The sequence below is a fragment of the Buteo buteo genome, chromosome 12 (assembly GCF_964188355.1).
Source record: "Buteo buteo chromosome 12, bButBut1.hap1.1, whole genome shotgun sequence".
In the NCBI taxonomy this organism is placed as follows: Eukaryota; Metazoa; Chordata; class Aves; order Accipitriformes; family Accipitridae; genus Buteo; species Buteo buteo.
The window spans coordinates 18078612-18092299 of NC_134182.1; the positions used below are offsets into that span (position 1 = coordinate 18078612).

The window sequence follows — 13688 nt, forward strand, 5'->3', positions numbered from 1 at the left end:
TTAGGGTGAAGTTGAAGGTTTTCTCCAAGTGAGTTGATTGGAGCAGAGTTAGGGCAATGTTGTGTGCTTTAGAAAATCCAAGTGGGTATGGTGTGTGTAGTTTAAACTTAAAGACATTATGGAGTCTTAGTCCATGGTTTTTAAGCTTGGCTGGCTTGTAAAGAAAAGCTTGAAATTGGAAATCTTGTGTTAAGTGTTGGCTGTAAGTCAGCAACACACTTGAACTTGCATTATCCGTTTTGGGAAAATCTAAATCAAGCACTTGGCTGAATTGGGGCCTGTGTTTTCTCTTAGAAAGAGTTCATCTACTTGTAAATTTTAACGATTTTGGTGAATTAAGCAAGGATGATGTTTCCAAGTTTTTAACTCTGGACTAACAGAATATGTGCTTTCAAAGCAGGTAGTCTATTTTTGCAATGCATGTCACGGTATCAGACCTTAAGTACAAACAGGAATCTCTCCTCCCCCTTGTAATTCTATGGACATTGCACTGTTTGAGAGATCCTAATAAAAACTGCCTCTACGTGTAGTGAAATTGCATTTCCTTTTTGAGTGGGGGAAAGGAAGACCCTAGTCAGTTTTTGACTGGGGGGGGGGGGGAAGATCAGTAATTTTCTACTTCATTTGCTTTCAGTTCCTTTATAAATGTTGCTCAAGTACTGCTACCTATCTACTGCTTTCTACTCTTTTCAGCATGTCCACCAGCTAATTAGGTGAATGAGAACTCTGATGATCAGATACCTTCAACTGGTATGTAACAGAGTGAAACCAAATCAACCCAAATTACTGTTTGACTGGGCTGCTAGTATTACTGATAATAATTTGGGTGTTTTATGATGTCACACAGTCATTCAGCTTTTTTGAAAACCTGTTTGTGCTGCTTTGCTTGTTTTGATTTTGTTTTCTGTGGCACTGGTTGAATCTGCTTCAATAATGAGCTTTTGTGGAGCAGGACTAACTTACTTGTAACTCACGCTAACACTTGCACAGCGCAGAGGAGTGAGTAACTGCCAGTGCATTCATAGCAGTGTATTTGAGAGCAACTATTGGTGCACTCCAGAGTCTGAAGGAGATGCAGTGTCCTCACTGGGAGCTGGATAAGGCACTTGGTGAGGTGTGAGTGTAATGATAAGGTATGCATGAGCCCTGATGGAATAACACTGTTCCTGTAAGGCTTCTTCTATGATATTCACTGCCTCACTTGAATATGAAGGTATTGGGAGTGGAGGTGTTTGCCTCAGAGGATCAGGCTGTAATTTTTTTTTCCATGTGGTTTAGCACGGAATGTAAATATTGTGTTGCCCCTGTGTTTGTGTGTAAACTGTAAGGAGCCCCTGCCATTCCAGAGCAACCTCTGTGTATTACTGTTCCACAGTTTTATATCCTCCGTGACGATTATTTTCAGATTAGCCAAGACTATCAAGGGTATAGTAAGTCACTTGGTGTTCTACTAAAGCTTCTGACACAGATAAGTCCAGCAGAGTGGAGCTTGTCCAGCTGAGTTTGGAGAGGGCACTCACTGCTATGATCACTGTTCCCCCATGGCATGTGCTCAACTTCTCAGTCTTAGAGAAATAAGCCCTTAAATGTTAGAAATTTGTACAGGTAACTATGGCAATAGTGGTGTGGATTTAAAATTTAATTTCAAACCATGTCTGTCTAGGCTAACTCTGTAGGGCAAATAACAGCATGGAGTTGAATTATTTAAAATTCATTTATACTTTATGCTAAAGATTTTTCTTATTACCCATTTTCATTTGGTATGTCTGCAGAAATTCTGTTGATCCATACCATATTATTGCATTTGGTTGAACTACTGGCTGCTTATGCAAGCTGAAACCTTCTTTAAAGACGCACTTGAACATCGCTGGTGTCATGGTTTAACCCCAGCCAGCAACTAAGCACCATGCAGCCACTCACTCACTCCCTGCCCTGCAGTGGAATGGGGGAGAGAATTGGAAAAAAAAAAAGTAAAACTCATGGGCTGAGATAAAGACAGTTTAATAGGACAGAAAAGGAAGGAAATAATAATATTAATAAAAAAATGTCAATAATAATAATAAAAGAATTGGAATTATACAAAACAAGTGATGCACAATGCAATTGCTTACCATTTGCCAACCAATCCCCAGTCAGTTCCTCAACAGCAATCTACCCCTCCCAGCCAACTCACCCCAGTTTATATATTGGGCATGTTGTCACATGTTATGGAATATCCCTTTGGCCAGTTTGGGTCAGCTGTCCTGGCTGTGTCCCCTCCCAACTTCTTGTGCCCCTCCAGCCTTCTTGCTGGCTGGGCATGAGAAGCTGAAAAATCCTTGACTTAGTCTAAACACTACTTAGCAACAACTGAAAACATCAGTGTGTTATCAACATTATTCTGTACTAAGTCCAAAACACAACACTATGCTAGCTATGAGAAAGAAAATTAACTCTATCCCAGCCAAAATCAGGACCACTGGTAGTAAAATTTTTGCAAGGATCATTTAAGCAGCAATCCAGAAAAGCCACAGTCCTGTCTTTATTTCAAGGCAGAACTTAGGTTCCCCGCTTAATTTCTTATTCACTTTTTCAGTAATGGGAGGAAGCTGTTGGTTTAATAGAATATCCCTGTTCACCCAGCATTAGTTAAACAACAGAACTTTGTCTCATTTAGTATGAACTTGAAACCACTTTGGTTTTGTGTAGGTAGTACTGCTGGGTTGTGCCTATATGCAGAATGGCAGTATAGGTTCTCAAGCACTCAGGATTATGCTGGAAAGGTCAGGGAAGAAAGAAGAGTCAAATTGAAGGCACTCACACTTACCCTTTTACAGTTGGAAACAAATAAAAATGTAATGAGAAAGATCTGGGATACACTGGGAGGAGCTGCATAGGTGAAATCAGTGGTAGAAATGAAATGTGAACCAGCAAAACTGAGTTTGCTTTTTTTAGAGTACCTTTTGAGCTCCACAACACTGAAGGTTGGACATTGAGCTAAATCTCTGGGGTCTTCCTCTGAAGGTCCATAGCATGTAGTAGGTTCATGTTATGCTAAGAAGCAATATGGATTTGCACCCTTGTGATTGGACTGCAGAAGTTGAACAGGGAAAAAGTTTCTTGCTTACCTTGCTCAGTAGACTTCCACCCAAGGTGAGTATCAAGCAGTAAACATTGACGTTCTTTATAAATGCAGGGACTTGAGCAGTTGACAAGTAAAAGGAGAAATGGCAGAGAGGGCACGACTCTTCCACTCTCCATCGTCTATCAGCAATCCTGGTCAACAGGGGAGGTCCCAGAGGACTGGAGGCTTGCCAATGTGATGCCCATTTACAAGAAGGGTCAGAGGGAGGATCCGGGGAACTACAGGCCTGTCAGCCTGACCTCGGTACCGGGGAAGATTATGGAACAGTTTGTCTTGAGAGCACTCACATGACATATGCAGGACAAGCAGGGGATCAGGCCCAGTCAGCATGGGTTTGCGAAAGGCAGGTCCTGCTTGACCAACCTGATCTCCTTCTATGACCAGGTGACCCACCTAGTGGATGAGGGAACGGCTGTGGATGTTATCTTCCTTGACTTCAGCAAGGGCTTTGACACTGTGTCTCATGGCATACTCCTTGAGAAGCTGGCGCCTCATGGCTTGGACAAGTGTACTTTTCACTGGGTGAAAAACTGGCTGGATGGATGAGCCCAGAGGGTTGTGGTGAATGGGGTGAAATCCAGTTGGCAGCAGGTCACAAGTGGTGTTCCCCAGGGCTCAGTATTGGGGCCAATTCTGTGTAATATCTTTACCAATGATCTGGATGAGGGGACTGAGTGCACCCTCAGCAAGTTTGCAGATGACACCAAGTTGAGAGGCAGGGTCGATCTGCTTGAGGGTAGGGAGGCTCTACAGAGAGATCTGGACAGGCTGGATCGATGGGCCGAAGCCAAGTGTATGAAGTTCAACGAGGCCAAGTGCTGGGTCCTGCACTTCTGTCACAAAAACCCCATGCAGCGCTACAGGCTTGGGGAAGAGTGGCTGGAAAGCTGCCTGGCAGAGAAAGACCTGGGGGTGCTGGTTGACAGCCGGCTGAATATGAGCCAGCAGTGTGCCCAGGTGGCCAAGGGGGCCAATGGCATCCTGGCCTGCATCAGAAATAGTGTGGCCAGCAGGAGCAGGGAGGTGATTGTTCCCCTGTACTCGGCACTGGTGAGGCCGCACCTCGAGTACTATGTTCAGTTTTGGGCCCCTCACTACAGGAAAGACATTGAGTTGCTGGAGCGTGTTCAGAGGAGGGCAACCAAGTTGGTGAGGGACCTGGAGCACAAGTCTTATGAGGAGCGGCTGAGGGAGCTGGGGCTGTTTAGTCTGGAGAAGAGGAGGCTGAGGGGAGACCTTATCGCTCTCTACAACTACCTGAAAGGGGGTTTGTAGTGAGGTGGGTGCTAGTCTCTTCTGTCAGGTGGCTGGAGATGGAATGAGAGGAAATGGCCTCAAGTTGCGGCAGGGGAGGTTTAGGTTGGATATTAGGAAAAATTTCTTTACTGAGAGGGTTGTCAGACATTGGAACAGGCTGCCCAGGGAAGTGGTTGAGTCACTATCCCTGGAGGTATTCAAAAAATGAGTAGATGGGGTACTCCAGAACATGTTTAGTGGGCATGGATGATGGTTGGACTTGATGATCTTGAAGGTCTTTTCCAATCTAAATGATTCTATGATTCTCAACTGGCTGCTTCTGCTTGTCCTGTTTCTAAATCCCTGCATTGTGAGGAGAGAAGTTATGTGGACACTGTGAGTGGAGCTCTGATAACAGTTTGATTTTTCACTATGACTAACCTCAATGGTTGGTTAATAGGTGGTTGGTCTGTACTTGTCTCCTTCCTGCCCATCCTCTGTAAAGTTAATTCCTCCTTAAAACCTCTGCTTAGTTCACAATGATGCAAGCAGTTCTGTCTGTTGCATAAAACAGTACTGAGTAAGCAAACTAGCTCTTATTTTGCTTCTGATTCACTTGGGACATGTTGTGGCTTTGTTACCTGGTGTTGTCCATTTGAAACAAGCAAGTAAAAAAGACTTTGGAACAACATTTGTAACTGCCAGAGCCCATTGTTTTCCCTCTGTCTGTGCTTGCTGCAGAAACCCTGCAGAGATCTCTGCTACCAGTGGATAAATATTCCTGGTAGTAGGGTAGGTCACAACCTAACCTTTGCAAAGCACAATATAGTTCTAGTCAGGGTTTCAGCATACCTAAATTCCAACTTTGTAGGAAGGCTCCTATGTTATTGCAATGTTTGTTGCACAGCCTTTTTTACTGCGCTGCGTGAGAGCATGCTGAGAGCCGCGTTAACTGAGGGAGGCTGTTGCCAGCCTGAGTGGTGAAAGCTCAGGCAGGGCTGATGTGGCGTGTGGGTCCTATCTTTGTAATGAATGTGAAGGTTTTTGGCTTGCAGTCAGGATGCGTAGCATCAGAGCTGCTGCAAGGTGAGGCAGCCCTGTGCAGAGGAGCTCCCTGTGTTCACCAGATCAGCTGTCAGGCCAGGCACTGTACTACTTTCACCTGGAGTGGGGTAGTCTGGAGATAGGTAGCTGTCTACATCTGTGCAGCAATGACATAGGATTGCAAATGGTATCTAGCTGGTTTTCTAGTGAGTTAAAGCTTTAATAGTCCCACTGCCTCTTTTTTTATCCTTTTCTCCCAGTTCATCCTGCAGTAATTTTTTTGTTATTATTGGCCATATTGAGCTCAGGGTGGGTTTAATTTGTGCAGCTCCAGTCTGAACTCTCTATACAGTCAGAATTTGGCAGTTCTGGGGTGATTAATCACCTCTTCAAATGGTGTATGACATGGATGAAGTGCATGGTATTGTACAATACAGTCTCCTCTTTGGCAACTGTGAGAGGAGGTTGTGGACTAACTTGTTCGTGGGTGTCTAAAGATGGGTTAAATGAATCCCTTGTAAATTTGTTTCTAAAAATTTTTTTTTAACACTTTAGAAAAGGGATCCATTGTATCAAAAGGCTGCATTGTAAGGTCGGCCTTTTTGGGTCTAGAAAAATCCATGTGGAAGACAATAAGGTGATACTGTGTCTGTGTAAGAAGCCTTGATCGTAGTCTGTGTTTTGATACAACAAGTCCAACCATGAGTGACACATACAAGGAAATGACACTCTGTTAGTTCAGTGGCTTGGAGCAATTTTTATTTTGTTCTTGAGCCCATTTAAGTCATTAAAGTTGTTTAAGATCTGTAGTGTGACATTTCTGAAAAAATGTAAGATCATGAGAGAAACTCTGCTGGATTGGGCAACTGGTCTTTAGAGCCCTCCTAAGAGCTGTGAATGCTGTTGCTGAAAGCCAAACCCTGAATCCACTATGCAAGGGTTTTTCCTGGCCTTGATAAACAGCCTGGAGTGTGCATCCAGAGTTCTGGGTTCAGTCCAGCTCATTCTGGGTTTTTAGGGGGTTTTGGTTTGGGTTGTGTTGTGTTAATTTTTAGGACAAATTGCTGAGCTTACATGTTTTCCTGTTCCTCTCTTATGGTTGTATCTTTTAAAACTTTAATGATAATGTGGTCAGTATTGCTTGGAAGTATATTGTTCTGCTTTCTCCCCATGTGAAAACTTTGTCATGGGTTTGTAATGCTGGAAGTGGTTGTTTGGAGGTTATGGTGGTGTCCTAAAAGGAAAATGGTGATATCCCACAGAGATAATAAACAGAAAACCTGACCTTTTACTTGGCTGTTTGAAAACTACCTGTTTGGTTGTAGTCATGATTGACCAACTGAAGCCTCAGAACTTGAATAATGTATTTTAAACTTCCTTTGTGCTTGTGCTGCTTAATTAATTTTTTATTTTGTTGATTTGCAGAACTCTTAAAACATGTAGGCTTGCATTCAGCAAACGTAAGTCTGGTATTAAAATTGTTCATTCTAGCTAATCAGAGATTATCACCCACTTGTTCACACACTTCAATGGAGTCTTTAATTTTGACATTTGCTTGTGTGTCATTCATTTTCTGATACGGTTTTCTACAGAATGATTAATTTCCTTGGTGAGATTTGTATTCAGCTGCATTTGTTTGGAAATTAGAATAAAACGTACAGTTAAAGATAGCTTTATTGCAAAAATCTACTTTTCCCTCCTCTCTTTAAAGAATTTGATTAAGAAAATCTTTTAAGTTAAACAAATGAATTTCATTTGCTACAGTGTTTGAACTCAATGTTTCTGGTAGGTGTTGAAACTGGTAAATTTCTTGTCGTGTGTATTTTTTTTAATTTGTAGATTAAAATGGGAAAAATAAGCTTTCCTGTTTGGTTTTATTTAGTCAAAGCTTTATTGGTTCATCAGCTTTGAAGAGCTAATCATTGAACTAAATTAGTGGAGAGAACTGAAAGGGAGAAAGAAATGTGTTTTTTTTCTTGGGTTTTTGTTGGTTTTTTTTCTCCCTGGAAGAGAACACCTCTATTTTAAAGACTCATTTCAGTATTTCATCAAACTCTTATTTCAGTTCCTAAGCCACTAACTTCTCCAGTTCAATTTTTTTTACAGAATGCTACTGATCCCATAGTGCAAGGATATATTCCATTCAAATAATGTTAATGAGTTATTGTGTGTTATGGGCTTAACTTAGACAGCCTTACTTTTAAATAGAGTCCTTTTGAAAGCAGAGTTTCCAGTTAGCTTCTCTGGGATGAGATTTTTGTCTACTTAGTTGTTGGTAAGTGAGATGTCAATACCAAAATGGTTGAGTATACTGGAATACAGACTGTGTGGAATGATTCTGAGTGCCAGTAGTTTGAACAATTCCAAGTACAGATAAACTGAGTTTGGAAACATTATGTAGCTTTGCAGGGTCGTAATTTCTTTTGTAATCTTCTATTGAAAATGAATTTACACTTCTAACTTTTTTTTGCAGGAAGCACTTTTAATTCAGGTCATGTTTTACAAACCTGTTAGCAGGCTACATGTGCATTTTCTGAGACTGCTCCTCGTTTCAGAGGGCATAACATTTTGCAAGGTGTGTTATCCTTTTTGCAGACAAGTGTTAGGAATGCTATTCTGCCTCTTGGATGCGAAAAACCCCTCCCTGTGGTTATGCATACTCTTATGCTTGGGATCTTTTCTACAGGCTGATTTTTAAGAGTTCTTGAAGTTCTCTAAGAAAAACTTTGATGTAATAGCTAGAAAGAGATAGTGTGTGTGGATCTTACTATGTATGGACATACCTTGTCCTGTCAACTGAGACAAGTGTAGGAAATGGATTAATGGAAAGTTGATGGCATTTTTTCCATGTTCAAATAAGTAATATTCTTTATGTCCTCTCTGGGCACTAATGGGGGAAGGTAAAAGCATGCTGTAATTGCACATGCCAAGATAAAGATGATCCATTTCTGTATTACTGTTCAGTAGCCTCATGACTACAAGGAAAATATCCAGATCTGCTAGTGGTAAAAAAAGAGGGAACTCAGCTCTTCCTCCCCTCCTCCCAGCACAACCAACTCTCCCATAAAAAGCTGAGTTTTCATCCTGCCTGCTTTGCTACTACTGACTGACATGGAGGCAATGTGCTTTAGTGTACCCATTTAGCAGAAATGGGCGGTAGGTTGTAAGGGGCAGGGAAAATCCTAAGAGCCTGAATTCTTTCCCTACCTCTCCCCATTAGTTTCAGTGTCGATTATGATGTTGTTTAGGCACTGTTGACATTATGGCATGCTTCCTGTAGGCTTTTCTTAAGAGTTTAAATCTTCTTTACTCTAATCATCCTATTTAAACCAGGAGGGTTGTTATTTTAAAGTTTGCCGACTTCCCTGGGGTCCCAATTCACAACTGTCTGGAACTTCCTACCTTGGAAGCAACAATGCTGGTTAAGGTGCTTGAATTCCTTGTAGTGTTTAGGAGGGCAGATAAGACTTTCCTAAAGACACCACCAGCATTCCTTGTAGTCTTTAGGAAAGTTTGTTGATCCTGAAGAGCCAGAATTATACTGGGCACAAAGTTAAGAAGAGAAAAGCATAGGCTTGGGTGACAGTTGAGGGAAAAATTATCTAAAACTTTGCTTACACTTTTTTCGTACAAATATGTTGCTCTTGGGTGATAATGGGCTTCATGAGTATGATTGACACTTGGCAGTATGTAGCTGTGTTAACCTATATGTTGCTTTTGATACGATATATTGGCTTGCAGTAGTCTCCTATTCCTTAACTACTGTTTCTTCTACTAGCAGCTACTCAGTGAGGTTACTTTCATCAGTATTTTCAGCTGCTGCTGTGACTAAGTAGAACTGCAGTGGAAGAAAAAATTTCTTTGCTTTTTTTTTTTTTTTTTTAAATAAAGGATCTGTCAGTGGCAGGATACAAATTCCTTTGTTGGAATCCTTCTCTGATGACTAAGAAGGGGTGAGATTCATCTCTCTGTGCATTGAGATCTGTGGGGAGGTGGGTTCCTTTAAACAGAGCCTAAAAAATAAACTCGTTTTCTTGCCTGGCCATTAGAAAAACTGAGTCCCAGGCACAAGGATATATGATGTCATATAGCATTAAGAACTGAGTAACTGAGGGTAAGGCATTTTGTTGGCGGAAGTTGTTATCACTTTTGCTTTATAAAAGCTGCATCTTTTAAATGTTAATCTGCATCAGAGAGAGAGAGACTTTATTCTATACCTGGTGTACACTGCAAAGTGCTAGTTTTCACAATTCTGACAGCTTGACAGGAAACATGCTGTTTATTGATGTTGGCATCAGAGTAGCTGATAGGCAAAAGCCCCAGTTTTATCAAGACATCAGCATCTACAAAGGGCCTGGTATTAGTATGTCTTATTTGGGTTTTCAGAATAGAAATTTAAGAGTTTGGAGTTGCTCTCAATTTGTGCCAGTGATGACTTTGAAGCTGTTGCATGTTGGTGAATTGTGTACATCGGTGCCACTGCTTTCCAGCTTGGATGTGGAAGAGTTGCCAAGCACAGCCTTGGCATTCTTGGTGCACTTAGGCTTTGCTGTTACACTCTATGAGCTCTTTTCTGCTGTTGGATAGGATAGTTTACTTTTCATTCTGTTTGCATTTTAGAAGTAGTTTGTTTAGCACAATCTGCTATGCACAAATGCAGCATGGGTGTGACTTTAGACTTCTGAGGAGAGTTAGCTGCAGGCTACTACATGCAAATAACTGAAATTTGGAAAATGGAAAAAGAAAATAACTTCTTGTTCCTTTTGTTAATGTGATTTGGTTTCTGTGATGGTAAAGTTTTGTTAGTCTTCCACTCCCTTCTCCACACACAATTCCAGGTGCTGGTTGCACACACGCACAAAACCTTCTCTACCTTCTGCACTATGATTTAGTTCTCTAAAGCTGTGGATTCAGCAGCACCAGGAGATACAAGAATATTTGCATATGCTTTTCTGAGGAGACAGAACAAGGAACACACAATGTTTGTGTGGTAACATGAGACAACATGCTACACTTATTTTCACTAAAAGAACAAACATACAAATGGACTCTCAGATGGCCTAAGCTAGAGGTAGCTTTTAGATGGCTACGATGCTGTCCCCACGCTGGGGCTGTGTTGTGTAGCATGATATGTGTCCAGTGGCTATGGGAAGATTTCCATGTACTGGTATACCCTTGAGTATAGTCTGAATGTCTTTGACCGTCTTTTAAGTGACAGGGCAACAATCCTGTTAGTCCTCGCAGGCAATGACGGTTCTAACAAATTTGAAGTATAATTGGCTTGAGTTCTTGATACGAATCAGAATAGTAAAATCAGAATTACCTTCCTCTTTTCTTCGTCCTGCTCCCAAAGTACATGTGAAAGTGGGGTAGTCTGGTTCAGTGACTGTGACTGCATCACTGCTGGTGATGCTGCTGAGCTGTGATGCAGATGAGCTCAAGCTGAATAGATCCAAATACGTGGTTATCAGCACCATCTCTCTCCTTTGTGCCCCATCCACTTTTCATTTTTTCTCTTCTGCTTCTGCCTGTTGTATTTAGACCAGGGAAAAAAAATTAATTCTTGCAGCATGCCGTGAAAGTTTATGGATGTGGATGGTGTAGATGAAGTCCTTTAGATGCGGGGCTCTAAGAGATTGCTGTTCTCCCCTGTGTTTGCTGTGCCCCAGAGCATCACTCCAGCAAAGATGTCTCCTTAACTGCTATCAGATATATTATGGAATGGAGGTGGCCTCTTGTACCAGGACAATTAAGATGTTTATAACAGTGGTCCCCAAAGTGGGGTGCGTGTGTCCCAGGGGGTAAGATGATCCACTGGGGTGCAGGAGAGAAATATTAGAACTTTTATTTATATTTATTTTTTCTTAAAAAAAATTAAAATTAAGCTTTACTAATGTATTGGATTGACAGTGGTGCCCTCCCTCAGTATGTATGTCAGAGGGTCCCATGTCACATACAGCCCATGAAGTGTCTTACAAAAGAGTGGGTGTTCCACACAGCAGAGGGGCTCACGGGACACCCTTGCTTTTTTGCTCACTGCCAGTGTATTGCAGTTCTCTTGTGCCTGGTTAAGTGGATTTATGTATTATATTATCTAGTTTTAACTAAACTAACCCTTGTGAAATAGACAAGTAGCTTAAAGATTCCCTGAAAGAAACGGTGGATTGCACGTAATACTAATAGCATGAGCACAAGTGAACAGTAAGAAAATGGCAGAGCTAACACTACTCCTAGCATGAGCTCTTCATCAGGTAAAAGCAATGGCAGACTAATCAGATCTCATCAGTGATGTTTAAGGTCCAATGATACTCAATTCAGTACTTCAAAAAATTTCATTAAACTTAAATTTTTAGAAGCCTCTGAAGTTTCATACATGAGAGCAAGAGATGAAAAACCACATACCATCAGGGAAACACTTGTTCTTCCTGCCATGGCAAAACGGCTGAAATAATACACAGAAAACAGTATGGCAATAAACTAAAATGCATTCCTTTGGAAGACACATAGAAGACATTGCCAAAGACTTGAAGAAACAAGTATTAGAATAAATTACGCAGTGTGGGAGGTTTGCTATACAGTTGCACAAAAGTACAAATGCTTCTAAGATGTCTCAGCTTAAGGAGTTTGTTAGATTCTGGTTCAATAATGCAATACACTAAGAAATACTTGGCAGCAAAGGGGGACCCAGAAGTGCACAAAGTGCTGTAGGATGTCATCAATGGGGTTAACTATAAACACAAGACTTTTAAATAGACTCTTTACAATACTTTTTAATGAGATGGGGAGTGGCCATGAAAATCTTTTGTACCACACCAAAGCTCACTGGTTGTCTCATGGCAAAATGCTTAAAAGAGCTGTCAAACTTAGACAAATTGTGCCTTTTTGCTTTTACAAAAAGTTAAGTGTTCTGAATTTGCAGGCCTTTTCTGTGATGATAGGTGGCTGTCAGTAGCATGCTACTTAGCAGGTATTTTTTAAAAGATAAACACATAAAATAAAGACATTGTAAAGCAGTGTGTGTATATAATTATATACGTATGTTGAATGTGCATGCTCAATAATTATTTTTTTTACTCATAGGGGTGGGTGATCAAAAAAGTTTGGAGACCACTATTACAGGTTAAAGCTAAGGTTCAAAGATCTGCCATGAAGCTTAAGAGCAGCCAGCTGATAGGCAGCAGGTCTTGATATGCTCAGAAAAATAAGCATCTTTGGATTAAGGCTGATGATTTCTGCTAGGCAGTAATATATGCAGTGTGATGGAGAGCCTACGCGTCATTGATCAGGGGTAGGTGACTGAGGTTCCATCTCAGGGGAGTGCTTGCTCCCTTCTGGCTTCACAGCCACTCAATCAAAAAGCTGTCCTAGTTTTAACAGCCAGCTTTAGGTGTAATTACAAGGCTAACCAGACAGAGTTCTTAATTTCAAAACAGTTGGAAGTAACATTGTTAGCATTGCTTTATTGCATCTAGTGGGAAGGCTGGGAGTAGGAGTCTTGAGTTCTGCTTTGATGCAACTAAGTAGCCTTGCACAGGTTACTTACATTTTCAGCCTTCATTCCCAGCTTATGGACAAAAAGGTCTTCAGATAACTTTATTTAGGGTTACTGGAATTTTCTGCCTTCCTACCTTTGAGACTTACATGAAAAATACCTCAAGATTATAATGGATTGCTATGAATATACAATAATTCTGTATGATAGGAAGCAATGGTGAGAGAAGTTTGTGCAGCTTTCTTGCAAAACAAAACTTCTCTCCTCCACCCCACCTTTCATGAGTTGCAGTATGTATGAATGAATGTGTTCAAAACCAAGGGCTTCTAGGCCTTTCTTCCTGCTCTTTATCTATTTGCATTGCAAATAAATCCTGAAAAATCATAGCTTAATTGCTGGGGAGATGAGTGTTGAGACCCATGATGTGAATTATTTGAACTGCTGTGAATAGTGGCAGAAATAATGCATAGTGCTGAGTCTTGCCTATGTCAACCTAATCCCAACTGCTGCTTTGGCTTGTTAAGGTTCAGGCTGTTTTGCTTTCCAAGATACTGTAATATAAGAGTTTGACTGAGTGCTGTGCTCTTAAGTTCAAACCTTAGCAGGCAGGGCAGGCTGGTCATAATGCCCTCTCTAAAATGGTTTGGTTGTGCTTTTAAATTTTGTCTTTGAAAACTGTTTAGGATTCTGCTGAACTTTGATTAGTCAGCATGCATGTGTATATGTTTGAAGAACTAGTCTTAAAAATAGTCTTATTTCAATGCTAATTGATTTTCTAGAGCCATGCTTCTG

At 41.1% G+C, this 13688-nt stretch overlaps 1 protein-coding gene across 7 annotated transcripts in view; it reads left to right on the plus strand.

Moving 5' to 3' along the window:
* TTC7A (tetratricopeptide repeat domain 7A) overlaps positions 1–13688 on the plus strand; it is a 193925-nt gene that overhangs the window by 4832 nt on the left and 175405 nt on the right. For 2 of the 7 annotated variants that reach the window (XM_075042876.1, XM_075042873.1), the window contains exon 2: positions 694–750. The exons of the other annotated variants lie outside the window; for them this stretch is intronic. Coding sequence is in view for 1 of the 2 variants with exons in the window: in XM_075042873.1 (XP_074898974.1) it covers positions 718–750 (33 nt within the window). In the remaining variant the exon portion in view is untranslated. The remainder of the gene's footprint in view (positions 1–693; positions 751–13688) is intronic. 7 annotated transcript variants of the gene reach the window in all.